Below are 13,837 nucleotides of genomic sequence, written 5' to 3' on the forward strand. Positions count from 1 at the left end.
TACAGCTGTCAGTAACAAGCTTTCGATTGGAAACAATCATTGGATATTTATTGGCCATACCAGCATCAATATTTTCAGCTACTATATTTAAACGAATATTTCCTCCTAATGTTCAGTACAAATGGACGGATATTGAAAACCGTTTTTCTACAAAAATTCAATAGCTGAAAAACTAATCATGGTTTAAATCGAATCAATTAAGGCAATTGGCTAGCAAAAGCTTTGCCATTTATATAGACAGGAAAGTTCGCATTCAAATTTAGAGCAAGAATCTCAAAACTGCCATAAAATAATAACAATGATTTCTCGTTTTTGTTGTTGTTGTTGTTTTTTGTCTTATGATATAATATAAATTTATCTTATTTATGTATATATGTATAGATATATACTCTTTCTTACATTCGTATGTATTTCTGTAACTATGCCTATTTATAGATTTGAAGGGAAACAAATTTTGAGAAAAGAAAAACAGGAAAACAAAATTAATCATTTTTTTCAAATAATTTTTTAAATATAAATATATTCAAAAAATATTATTTTTTGTAATATAAATTTATTTATTAAATATAAAACGTTTATATCAGGAAAGTTTTATTGTATGTTTCAAAGGGGAAGGGGGGAGGGGAGAAATGGAGAGAGATAGAAAATATACAATTAGGGGGGCCCTAGGCTCAAGGCTAATCCGATAATTAAGTGAAAGAAGAAAGCAAAATATAGTTGGGTACCCTAATTTAGTTTCCAAGAAACTAATGAATAACTACAGGACTCTGTTGAACACAAACTCCAACCATGGGAGAGGAAGCATTTCCGCTGGCTGATGATCCACTACCACCACCTCCGCCGGGACCAACACTGGCCGAATTTGAGCTATTACTCGCTGAACTGCCTGGAGGCAACATTCGTGTTTGGGAATCTGTACGTCTTTGTGAATGATGCATCTGTTGCTGCTGATGTTTTTGATGATGTTGTTGTTGTTGCTGCTGCTGCTGCATATGGGCTTGTATTGGTGTAACCATATCACCACCGCCACTGCCAACCATATTCGAGCTAGGAATTGGTGGCGGTGGCATTCCAAACACATGATTGCTGGGCCCTGACCAAGATGAATAGACATTAGGTCCAGCAGCTGAGGCTGTTATAACACTCGAATCGGTCATCATTAAATGCGAGGCAGCTGCCGATAGCGGATGATGTACCAAATCTAAAGGTAACGAAGCGGGTGCATAGTTATGGTGTGGATGTGGCAGTGGCGGTGGAGGCTGTTGTTGTTGTTGTTGTTGCGTGGACGAATGTACCATTGATTGTTGGCTGGCTGGCGGATCACAATCCATGGCCAATGGATATTGATGGTGACTATTGTTGTTTTGCGTTGTACTACTACAACTACTACTATTGGCAGGTGATAATAAACCCAACGATTGTTGGGCGGCGAGGAGTTGTTGTTGCTGTTGTTGTTGCTCATATAGCGATTTTATTAATAGACTATTTTGGTCAAAGCTTTGTGGACCTGTTAAACCACCACCGCTGCTGCCACTAATGCCTCGAGGACGTACAAAATTTGTCGTTTGACCCGATGTAACAACACCGCACAGGCTATTGGGTTGTTGTGAAGATGGATGCATTAAAAGACCTTAAATGGAAGAAAAAAGGAGACAAATTAGCCATTGATGTTATAAAGATATTTGCAGATGTTTTTTGTAACCGAATTTAAAAATAACACCTGTGGCCTAGGACATAAAATCTTTGATCCATTTCCTATAAAAATTTTTCTCAAAATTTTATTTCTATAGAAAATTTTGTGAAAATTTTAGTTATATAGAAAATTTTGTGAAAATTTTAGTTATATAGAAAATTTTCTCAAAATTTTATTTTTATAGAAAATTTTATCAAAATTTTATTGCTATAGAAAATTTTGTCAAAATTTTATTCCTATAGAAAATTTTCGCAAAATTTTATATCTATAAAAAATTTTTTCAAAATTTTATTTTTAGAGAAAATTTTCTCAAAATTTTATTTTTATAGAAAATTTTGTCAAAATTTTATTTCTATAGAAAATTTTCGCAAAATTTTATTTCTATAGAAAATTTTTGCAAAATTTTATTTCTATAGAAAATTTTTGTAAAATTTTATATCTATAGAAAATTTTGTCAAAATTTTATTTCTAAAGAAAATTTTTTCGAAATTTTATTTTCAGAGAAAATTTTGTCAAAATTTTATTTTCAGAGAAAATTTTGTCAAAATTTTATTTCTATAGAAAATTTTCGCAAAATTTTATTTCTAAAGAAAATTTTGTCAAAATTTTATTTCTATAGAAAATTTTCGCAAAATTTTATTTCTAAGGAAAATTTTGTCAAAATTTTATTTTATTTTATATATTTTAGAGAAAATTTTGTCAAAATTTTATATCTATAGAGGAGCCACCGTGGTGCAATGGTTAGCATGCCCGCCTTGCATACACAAGGTCGTGGGTTCGATTCCTGCTACGACCGAACACCAAAACGTTTTTCAGCGGTGGATTATCCCACCTCAGTAATGCTGATGACATTTCTGAGGGTTTAAAAGCTTCTCTAAGTGGTTTCACTGGAATGTGGAACGCCGTTCGGATTCGGCTATAAAAAGGAGGTCCCTTGTCATTGAGCTTAACATGGAATCGGGCAGCACTCAGTGATAAGTTCACCACTGTGGTATCACAATGGACTGAATAGTCTAAGTGAGCCTGATACATCGGGCTGCCACATAACCTAACCTAACCTAACATATCTATAAAAAAATTTTCTCAATATTTTATTTCAATAGAAAATTTTGTCAAAATTTTATTTTTAAAGAAAATTTTGTCAAAATTTTATTTCTATAGAAAATTTTCTCAAAATTTTATTTTTATAGAAAATTTTGTCAAAATTTTATTTCTATAGAAAATTTTCGCAAAATTTTATTTCTATAGAAAATTTTCGCAAAATTTTATATCAATGTTGTTGTTTTTGATTTCAGCTTAAAATTAAATGTGTAGCTTAACCAACAGAGGAAAAGAATTTTTGTCAAATTTATTTGGGCAAAGCCCTATAGACTGCAAGAAGGTTGGATGGACGCACGTTTCGGAATTACCACATTCCTCATCAGCATCCTCTACTTGCAGCAAAACTATCAACCAATTATCAGAATAAATTCAGGCAGTTCACTAAACCCAAAAGTGAACCACACTTGAACCTTCCGAAAAAATATTAAAGCTACACTTGTACTTTAGTCAATGCATGGTTTTAAGCTGAAATCAAAAACAACAACAATGATTAAAGAAAAAAACCAACAATAACAAAACAAAACGAATGAAAAAAAGAGGAAGCACGTTCAAAATAAACCCAGCCAACTGCAATCAAATCGATGATTTGACGGTTGAAAGGAAAAGAGATATGTTTGTACGATTTTATTATATCTATAGAAAAATTTGTCAACATTTTATTTCTTAGTCAACATTTTATTTGTTATTGCCAAAATGTTATTACTATAGAAAATTTTTTCAAAATTTTAGTTCTACAGAAAATTTTCGCAAACTTTTATTTCTATAGGAAATTTTGTTAGTATTTTATTTCCATAGAAAATGTTGTTAAAATTTCATTTTTATAAGAAATTTTGTCAAAATTTCATTTCTTTAGAAGGTTTAGTCAAAATTTTATTTCTATAGAAAATTTTGTCAAAATATTATTTCTATACAACATTTTGTCAAAATTTTATTTCTATAGAATATTTTGTCAAAATTTTATTTCTATAGAAAATTTTGTCAAAATTTTATTTCTATAGAAAATTTTGTCAAAATTTTATTTCTATAGAAAATTTTGTCAAAATTTGATTTCTATAGAAAATTTTGCCAAAATTTTATTCCTATAAAAAATTTTGCCAAAATTTTATTTCTATAGAAAATTTTGAGAGTTTCAAAGCTTCTCTAAGTAGTTTCACTGCAATGTGGAACACCGTTCGGACTCGGCTATAAAAAGGAGGTCCCTTGTCATTGAGCTTAACAGGAATCGGGCAGCACTCAGTGATAAGAGAGAAGTTTACCAATGTGGTATCACAATGGACTGAATAGTCTAAGTGATCCTGATACATCGGGCTGCCACCTAACCTAACCTTTGACACTATTTTATTTCTATAGAAAATTTTCTGAAAATTTTATTTCTATAGAAAATTTTCTGAAAATTTGATTTCTATAGAACATTTTGTCAAATTTTATATTCCTATAGAAAATGTTGTCAAAATTGTATTTCTTAAGAAAATTTTATCAACATTTTATTTCTATAGAAAATTTTATTTCTTTAGAAAATTTTCTGAAAATTTTATTGCTTTAGAACATTTTGTCAAAATTTTATTTTTTTAGAAAATTTTGTCAAAATTTTATTTCTTTAGAAAATTTTGTCAAAATTTTATTTCTATAGAAAATGTTGTCAACATTTTATTTCTATAGAAAATTTTGTCAACATTTTATTACTATAGAAAATTTTGTCAACATTTTATTTCTATAGAAAATTTTGTCAAAATTTTATTTCCATAGAAAATTTTCTGAAAATTTTATTTCTTTAGAAATTTTTCTGAAAATTTTATTTCTTTAGAAAATTTTGTCAAAATTTTATTTCTTTAGAAAATTTTGTCAAAATGTTATTTCTATAGAAAATTTTGTCAAAATTTTATTTCTATAGAAAATTTTGTCAAAATTTTATTTCTATAGAAAATTTTGTCAACATTTTATTACTATAGAAAATTTTGTCAACATTTTATTTCTATAGAAAATTTTGTCAAAATTTTATTTCCATAGAAAATTTTCTGAAAATTTTATTTCTTTAGAAATTTTTCTGAAAATTTTATTTCTTTAGAAAATTTTCTGAAAATTTTATTTCTTTAGAAAATTTTCTGAAAATTTTATTTCTTTAGAAAATTTTGTCAAAATTTTATTTCTTTAGAAAATTTTGTTTCTATAGAGAATTTTGTCAAAATTTTATTTCAATAGAAAATTTTGTCAAAATTTTATTTCTATAGAAAATTTTCTGAAAATTTTATTTCTTTAGGAAATTTTGTCAAAATTTTATTTCTATAGAAAATTTTCTGATAATTTTATTTCTTTAGGAAATTTTGTCAAAATTTTATTTCTATAGAAAATTTTATTTCCTTAGAAAATTTTCTGAAAATTTTATTTCTTTAGAAAATTTTGTCAAAATTTTATTTCTATTGAAAAATTTTATCAAAATTTTATTTCTATAGAAAATTTTGTCAAAATTTTATTTCCATAGAAAATTTTCTGAAAATTTTATTTCTTTAGAAATTTTTCTGAAAATTTTATTTCTTTAGAAAATTTTGTCAAAATTTTATTTCTTTAGAAAATTTTGTCAAAATGTTATTTCTATAGCAAATTTTGTCAAAATTTTATTTCTATAGAAAATTTTGTCAACATTTTATTACTATAGAAATTTTGTCAAAATTTTATTTCAATAGAAAATTTTCTGAAAATTTTATTTCTTTAGAAATTTTTCTGAAAATTTTATTTCTTTAGAAAATTTTCTGAAAATTTTATTTCTTTAGAAAATTTTCTGAAAATTTTATTTCTTTAGAAAATTTTGTCAAAATTGTATTTCTTTAGAAAATTGTGTCAAAATTTTATTTCAATAGAAAATTTTGTCAAAATTTTGTTTCTATAGAAAATTTTGTCAAAATTTTATTTCAATAGAAAATTTTGTCAAAATTTTATTTCTATAGAAAATTTTCTGAAAATTTTATTTCTTTAGGAAATTTTGTCAAAATTTTATTTCTTTAGAAAATTTTCTGATAATTTTATTTCTTTAGAAAATTTTCTGAAAATTTTATTTCTTTAGAAAATTTTGTCAAAATTTTATTTCTATAGAAAATTTTCTGAAAATTTAATTTTTTTTTAGAAAATTTTGTAAAAATTCATTTTAATATCAATTTCACTTTAACTAGATGTCAACTGTCATTTCCCTTATAAAAATCTATTAATTCCAAATAAAACACAAGACTTGGCAATAGTAGTTCTTTCTTTTTTGGTTGATTATATCATAAATTTTTTTATTAAGTTTCTTTTTTCGGTCATTTTTTCTCTTTTTTGTTTTGCGTTTCATCATATAATCATTACGTTTTTTTTGTATTATTGGTTTATATATTTTTTTATTTTTACTTGCGTTTGTTGCCTGTTTTATTAATGTTAATTATGAAATATTAACTTAATGTTAAATGAAATATTTTTTTTTGTTTTTGTTTCAGTTTTTTTATTATTATTCTGTTGCTCTTTTTGTTCTTGTGTTATAATTATTTTTGTTTTTCTTTTTATGTAAATGTGTATATTTTAAATTTGTTTCGTTTTATTTTAATTTTTTGTTTTACTTAATAATGGCTTAAAGTTGTATAACATTTTCCCATCCCTTTTTTTGTTTGTTTACAAATTACGTTTTCGAAGAAATTAAATTAAATTGGATGAAAAAAATTGTTGAAATAAAGAAAAAAACCAAATTATCCAATATTTCAAAAGAATTCCTATTTTCGGAGAATATAAGATTGATTTTTTTTTTAATATATATTTTTTGTAAATAAATATATATTTTAATTTGGTATTACTATTTGTTTGCTAATTCACTTTAGATTTTTTTTCAATACTGTTGATGTTGTGTTTCTTTGAACAGTGTCTGTGTGTATGTTTTCGAAATTTCAAAACAATTTTTTTTAGGTTTGTGTGTGTGTTTGTACATGTGTGCATTTCTTCTGAAATTTAAGAAAGATTGGATGTTATCCTAATTGTATTGAATTGAAGAAATGTTTGACCATATAACCATTCGGATTTGATATCCTTTTGAATCGAATTTTCAATTGGCATATTTGCGTGCCGTAGTCCCACCAGCAAGTTTTAGGGTATGGTCATAATAGGCAAATATTTGACCAAAATGAGTTTCAAACATTTTTCCAGGGACATTTTTGAAAATACTCCCATTTTCCTCCAAGAAATTAGCCGTCACGGTATTTTGAACTTCCCCATAACATATACGCTTGGAAGTTACGTTACTCAAATGAGTGCACATTTTTTTTTTTGTGAATCAGTTGTCATTTTCGTGTCATTAGAGTACACCTAGTCCAAAGTCTACAATTCGAAAAATCGACAAGTCAAAAAGTCGATTATTCGAAATTTGGAAAAATATAAAAAAACACAGCATTCGTAATTAAAAATTAGAAAATCTGCATTCCACCTTGAAGACAAAGAAAAAATTTTTTGCATCCGGGTGTGGTGCAAAATTTAATCAACAACAATTAATCTTATATGCACTGAAAAAAATTCACGAAAATTTTTCCAATTAAATTTTAATTGAGTTTACAAAGAAATTCAATTAAAACTTTAATTGATTCAACAAATTTTTTAATTGAAACAAAAATCAATCACAAAAATTAATATGTTAGTATCAATTAATTTTTTAATTGGATCAATTAATTTTTTAATTGGATACTATCATTTATGCACACAAAAAAATTTTTTTCTTATTCAATCACGAAATTAATTGATCCAAATGATAGTATCAATAAAAAAATTAATTGACAGTCAATTAAAAAATTAATTGATCCAATTAAATATTTAATTGATACTATTAATTTGTGTGATTGATTTTTATTTCAATTAAAAAACTTGTTAAATCAATTAAATTTTTAATTGAATATTTTTTAAAACTCAATTAAGATTTTAATTGGAAAAATTTTCGTGAAATTTTTTTCTGTGTGGGATTGAAGACATTTCAATTAAAAAATTAATTGGATCAATTAATTTCGTGATTGAATCTGAAAAAAATTTTGTTTGGGTGTGGATGCGTCAAAAGAAAATTTTGTCAAACTTAATTATATGCGTATTTAATCGGCCTTTTTTAGTTTAATATATACCACGTATGGACTACCTTGCAATTTAGAAGACGGTGTTAGGAAGTTGTAAGATACCTTGCCATCGGCAAGTGTTACAGCAATCCAAGTAATTCGATTGTGAATGACAGTCTGCAGTAGAAGTTTCTACACAATCCATGGTGGAGGGTACATAAGCTTCGGCCTGACCGAACTTACGGCCGTATATACTTGTTTTTATTTATTTTTGTGTTCATATTTTTTTTTTTGATAAGTAGCAAATTTCAAATTGCTTTTTTCTTTTTGTTAATAAAATTGAATTAAACCAAATTTGCTTAATCACAGAAAAAATTTTCACGAAAATTTTTCCAATTAAAATCTTAATTGAGTTTTTAAAAATATTCAATTAAAAATTTAATTGATTCAACAAATTTTTTAATTGAAATAAAAATCAATCACACAAATTAATAGTATCAATTAAATATTTAATTGGATCAATTAATTTTTTAATTGACTGTCAATTAATTTTTTAATTGATACTATCATTTCTGTGATTGAAGACATTTCAATTAAAAAATTAATTGGATCAATTAATTTCGTGATTGAATCAGAAAAAAATTTTTTTGTGTGATGTACTAACATTTTTTGATACTATGGATAGTTATTACTCAAAATATATAAAGAATCCCGAAAATTTAGGGATCCCAAAGAAAAAAATCCCGGATTAAATATTTTAAAATCCCGAATCACGGGACTTATAAAAATCGATACCGAATGACGGTGCTAATTCCAATCCATTATTTTTGAAATATGGTATAATTTGAACCCAAAAAATACACTTTTTTATTCTCAATTTAAAAATTTGATTTTGATTTTTAAAGAGATTTTGTTGAAATCCACTACGAGACAGCTGATATTACTCCATTGCAACTCGTCTGAAATTCCAAACGAAATCTATTTTGATTGAACATAATGTGAACGTAGTACTGAATATAATGTGAACGCCTCTCTATCCCATCTAAATTAACGCGTTTATACGATTTGTTTTAGAAGAATGTTACACAGAGAAAAATTTTACGAAAATTTTTCCAATCAAAGTCTTAATTGATTTTTTGAAAATATTCAATTAAAAATTTAATTGATTCAACAATTTTTTTAATTGAAACAAAAATCAATCCCAAAAATTAATAGTATCAATTAATTTTTTAATTGGATCAATTCAGTTTTTAATTGACTTCCAATAAATTTTTTAATTGATGCTATCATTTCTGTGACAATTTCAATTAAAAAAATTAATTGGATCAATTAATTTCGTGATTGAATTAGAAAAAAATTTTTGTGTATAGCGAAACAATTTTTTTTACATACTAAAATGTAATTTGACCAGCATTTATTTATGTATATTTAAATATATTTAAAGAAATTTCATGTAGATTTCATCCCTTTGTTTCCGTTCTCAGGATGGAACTTCTCAAGGCAGAGGAACTATTACAAAAACAGGTTAGGTTAGGTTAGGTGGCAGTGCGATGTATCAGGCTCACTTAGACTATTCAGTTCATTGTGATACCACATTGGTGAACTTCTCTCTTATCACTGAGTGCTGCCCGATTCCATGTTAAGCTCAATGACAAGGGACCTCCTTTTTATAGCCGAGTTCGAAAGGCGTTCCCCATTACAGTGAAACCACTTAGAGAAGCTTTGAAATCCTCAGAAATGTCAGCAGCATTACTGAGGTGGGATAATCCACCGCTGAAAAATTTTTTGGTGTTCGGTCGAAGCAGGAATCTACCCAGGACCTTGTGTATGCAAGGCGGGCATGCTAACCATTGCACCATGCTGGCTCCCATTACAAAAATAACATCCAAGTGCTGCAAACTGTCAAATATGATTCGGTTAGAGTTGACCTACAAAGGCTATAAGAATTAGTTCCTTACTATAAAAAATATTTTTTAATATAGGACAACTCCATTTTAGTACATTTGACATTGGTACAGAAAAAAAAAATCACAAATTTTTTTTATCAATTAAAGTCTTAATTGAGTCTTAAAAAATATTCAACTAAAAATTTTAATTGAAACAAAAATCAATCATAAAAATTAATAGATCAATTAATTTTTTAATTGAATCAATAAAGTTTTTAATTGGATTAATTAATTTTTTAATTGGCTTTCAATTAATTTTTTAAATGGCTTTCAATTAATTTTTTAATTGGCTTTCAATTAATTTTTTAATTGGTTTTCAATTAAGTTTTTTTTAATTGATACTATCATTTCCGTGATTTGAAGACATTGAAGACAATTAAAAAATTAATTGAATCAATAAATTTTTTAATTGGATTAATTAATTTTTTAATTGCACACAAAAAAATTTTTTCTGATTCAATCACGAAATTAATTGATCCAATTAATTTTTAATTGAAATGTCTTCAATCACAGAAATGATAGTATCAATTAAAAAATTAATTGAAGGTCAATTAAAAAGTTAATTGATCCAATTAAAAAATTAATTGAAGGTCAATTAAAAAGTTAATTGATCCAATTAAAAAATTAATTGATACTATTATTTTTGTGATTGATTTTTGTTTCAATTAAAAAAATTTGTTGAATCAATTAAATTTTTAATTGAATATTTTTTAAAACTGAATTAAAATTTTAATTGGAAACATTTTCGTGAAATTTTTTTGTGTGTGGCTTTCAATTAATTTTTTAATTGACTTTCATTAATTTTTTAATTGGTTTTCAATTAATTTTTTTTTAATTGATGCTATCATTTCCCTGATTTGAAGACATTGAAGACAATTAAAAAATTAATTGGATAAAAACTATTTTTTAATATAGGACAACTCCATTTTAGTACATTTGACATAGGTACAGAAAAAAAAATCACAAAATTGTTTAGCAATTAAAGTCTTAATTGAGTCTTAAAAAATATTCAACTAAAAATTTAATTGATTCCACAAATTTTTTTAATTGAAACAAAAATCAATCACAAAAATTAATAGATCAATTAATTTTTTAATTGGATCAATAAATCTTTTAATTGGATCAATTAATTTTTTTATTGAATTTCAATGATTTTTTTATTGCCTTTCAATTAATTTTTTAATTGGCTTTCAATTAATTTTTTAATTGGATCAATTAATTTTTTATTGACTTTCAATTAATTTTTTAATTGACTTTCAATTAATTTTTTAATTGATTTTCAATTAATTTTTTTTTAATTGATACTATCATTTCCGTGATTTCTGTGAAGACATTTCAATTAAAAAAATAATTGGATCAATTAATTTCTTGATTGAATCCGGAAAAAATGAAGTATGAAGATTTTTCAGCAATCAGCTGATTCCCAGAAAAAAGTACTTCTAAAGGCACAACTTTAAAAGCACTTCCAAAAATGTACTTCCTAAGATATTCTTTATTTTAACTACTCAGGAAGTTCTTTTAATTCAATTTTTTATAACTCGCTTTTTTCATACTTTTAAAGGGCAATTTTAACATTTTTTTGTTTCGAATATTTTAAAAACAGGGTAAAAATTAATAAAATTGTAAAAATTATATAAATTTTGTCGAAAAAATTTCTAAATTCATTCTAGAAAAATTGCGAAATTTTGAAAATATTTGAGGTCAAGGGTTACAGACAAGCGTTAGATTGCATTAAAAAGCGTAAAAAAATTATAAAAAAATAATTATTCGTTAAAATACCACAAAATGTTGTAATTCATATCCAAAACACTGAATTCGGATCACATCTAAAGAAGTGATGCATTTTCAGTGCAATGGCTGTTGAAATGGTGGACATCCGTCCTACACAGAAAAAATATCACCAAAAAATTTCCAATTAAAAAGTTAATTGAAGTTGAAAATTTTTGCAATTAATAAGTTAATTGATACAATTAACTTTTTAATCATGATAGAAACATTAAGTTAATTAAGACAATGATTCAAAATTTTAAAAGTTTTAATTAAAAAATTAATTGATACAATTAACTTTTTAATCAATTTCGGAAGACTAATTCAGTTAAAAAAAGTGCTGATTTTTTTAATTTTTAATTAAAAATGTATTTCAAACAATCATTTGTTATTCCAAATAATAAATCTAAGCCAATTCAGAAAGTAATTAAAAATACACAGAAAAAAATTTCACGAAAAATTTTCCGATTAAAATTTTAATTGAGTTTTAAAAAATTTTCAATTAAATTTTTAATTGAGTCAACAAATTTGTTAATTGAAATAAAAATCAATCACACAAATTAATAGTATCAATTAAATATTTAATTGGATCAATTAATATTTTAATAGACTGTCAATTAATTTTTTAATTGATACTATCATTTCTGTGATTGAAGACATTTCAACTAAAAAATTAATTGGATCAATTAATTTCGTGATTGAATCAGAAATTTTTTTTTTGTGTGTAGTTAAATTTTTTAATTAATAAATTAATTGAGTTTTGCAATCAACATCAATTAAATTTTTAATTGAATCAATTAAAAAATTAATTGAAATTTGCTAAAAAAAATCAATTAATTTTTTAATCAAGAATTTTTTCTATGCCCAATTAAAACTGTGATTGATACTATCATTTTCTTGATTGAAGACATTTCAATTAAAAAATTAATTGGATCAATTAATTTGGATCAATTAATTTTGTGTATATGACAAAAGCCCATGTTAAATTCATCGCTTCTGCGCCAATTTTGCACCACTTCCGCATCCAAAAAGAACATTTTCACAAAATTTTTGGCGACGTTTATTTTTTTGCTGGGTTGTTATATTAGCACCACCTTAAAAATTTTTCATTTTTACCATCATACTACTTCAAATGTAATTTAGAACAAATTTTAAAATATTGTGGTTAAGAAATATTCTTTCATTTTATTATTACTATTTTATTTTTGGTTTTATTCGTTTTTGTTTTTGTTTTTTTGTTTTTTTTTTTGGAAAAACACACTAAAGTTCTGCACACAACTATTCTCTGGTTCATTGGAGTGAATATAAAATTTTCGTTTTGTTTTTCTTGATTTCTTTCTTTCATATATTGTGTAAATGTTTAGTACTTTTTGTAAGTTTCAATAAATATTTATTCAATAAATATTATTAAATATAATTATGACTACAACTTAATTAAATGTTTCATATGAATTTTTCATATTTTTCTCGATTGTTTTCTTAAATAAATTTTAAATTTGCATAATTTTTTTTTGGGAGGGGGTGGAATGTATTGAGTTTTAAATGAAATTAACAAAAAAAAAAAAAAATAAAACTATTTAAGGGAAGTAATTACAAAAAACAAAATAGCATCGATGAAAAATGTTAATTTTCCTTCTAAAAATGATTTTTTTTATGAGAGATTTTCTCTGTTAGCTTTACTTAAACCTTTCATATTTTCTAAAGAGTAGGCTATTATTATTATTATTATTAATTTTCAATTATTTTGTAAACTTGTTTATTTATTTACTTCAATAAATATTTCAATATTTTACAACACACACACGCAGGTTTTGAACATTCATTCTGTTTCTTGTTGCATTTTATTTGCTTTTGTTTGTTTTTTATATTTATCCTCATATTATTTTTTATTATTAAATATTATATTACTGTTTTATTTATTATAAACTATGATTTGTTTTTACTGTTGCCTAATTATTAAGTTCATATTCTAGATTTCGTCTTGGTTTTTGTTTTTTTAATGTAGTTTTAAAGGTATATTTTGTATACGATTGCTAATCAAATTTGTTTTGTTGTTTTGTTTGTGTGGAAATTTTTACAAGTGTATGGATTTGTTTTTGAGACTTATCGAAGATTCTTCCTTTTCATCATGTTCATTTTATACAGCGACAATGGTTTAGTTAACAAGTGGCAAATTTTTGATAGTAGGAAATCGGAAGATATACAGAAAAAAAAAAAAACAAATTTTTCATTTTTAATTATGGATGCAATTAATACCAATTATCAATAAAAAATTAATAAAT

At 24.7% G+C, this 13,837-nt stretch overlaps 1 protein-coding gene across 4 annotated transcripts in view; it reads right to left on the bottom strand.

Moving 5' to 3' along the window:
* Window positions 1-26: 26 nt before the first annotated feature.
* mnb (minibrain) overlaps window positions 27-13,837 on the bottom strand; it is a 109,487-nt gene continuing 95,676 nt past the window's right edge. For all 4 annotated transcript variants that reach the window (XM_075303074.1, XM_075303073.1, XM_075303072.1 and 1 more), the window contains one exon: window positions 27-1,630. In XM_075303074.1, coding sequence (XP_075159189.1) covers window positions 747-1,630 — 884 coding nt within the window. In that variant the 3' untranslated portion in view covers window positions 27-746. The remainder of the gene's footprint in view (window positions 1,631-13,837) is intronic.

This window comes from Haematobia irritans, chromosome 3 (genome assembly GCF_050003625.1).
Source record: "Haematobia irritans isolate KBUSLIRL chromosome 3, ASM5000362v1, whole genome shotgun sequence".
NCBI lineage: Eukaryota > Metazoa > Arthropoda > Insecta > Diptera > Muscidae > Haematobia > Haematobia irritans.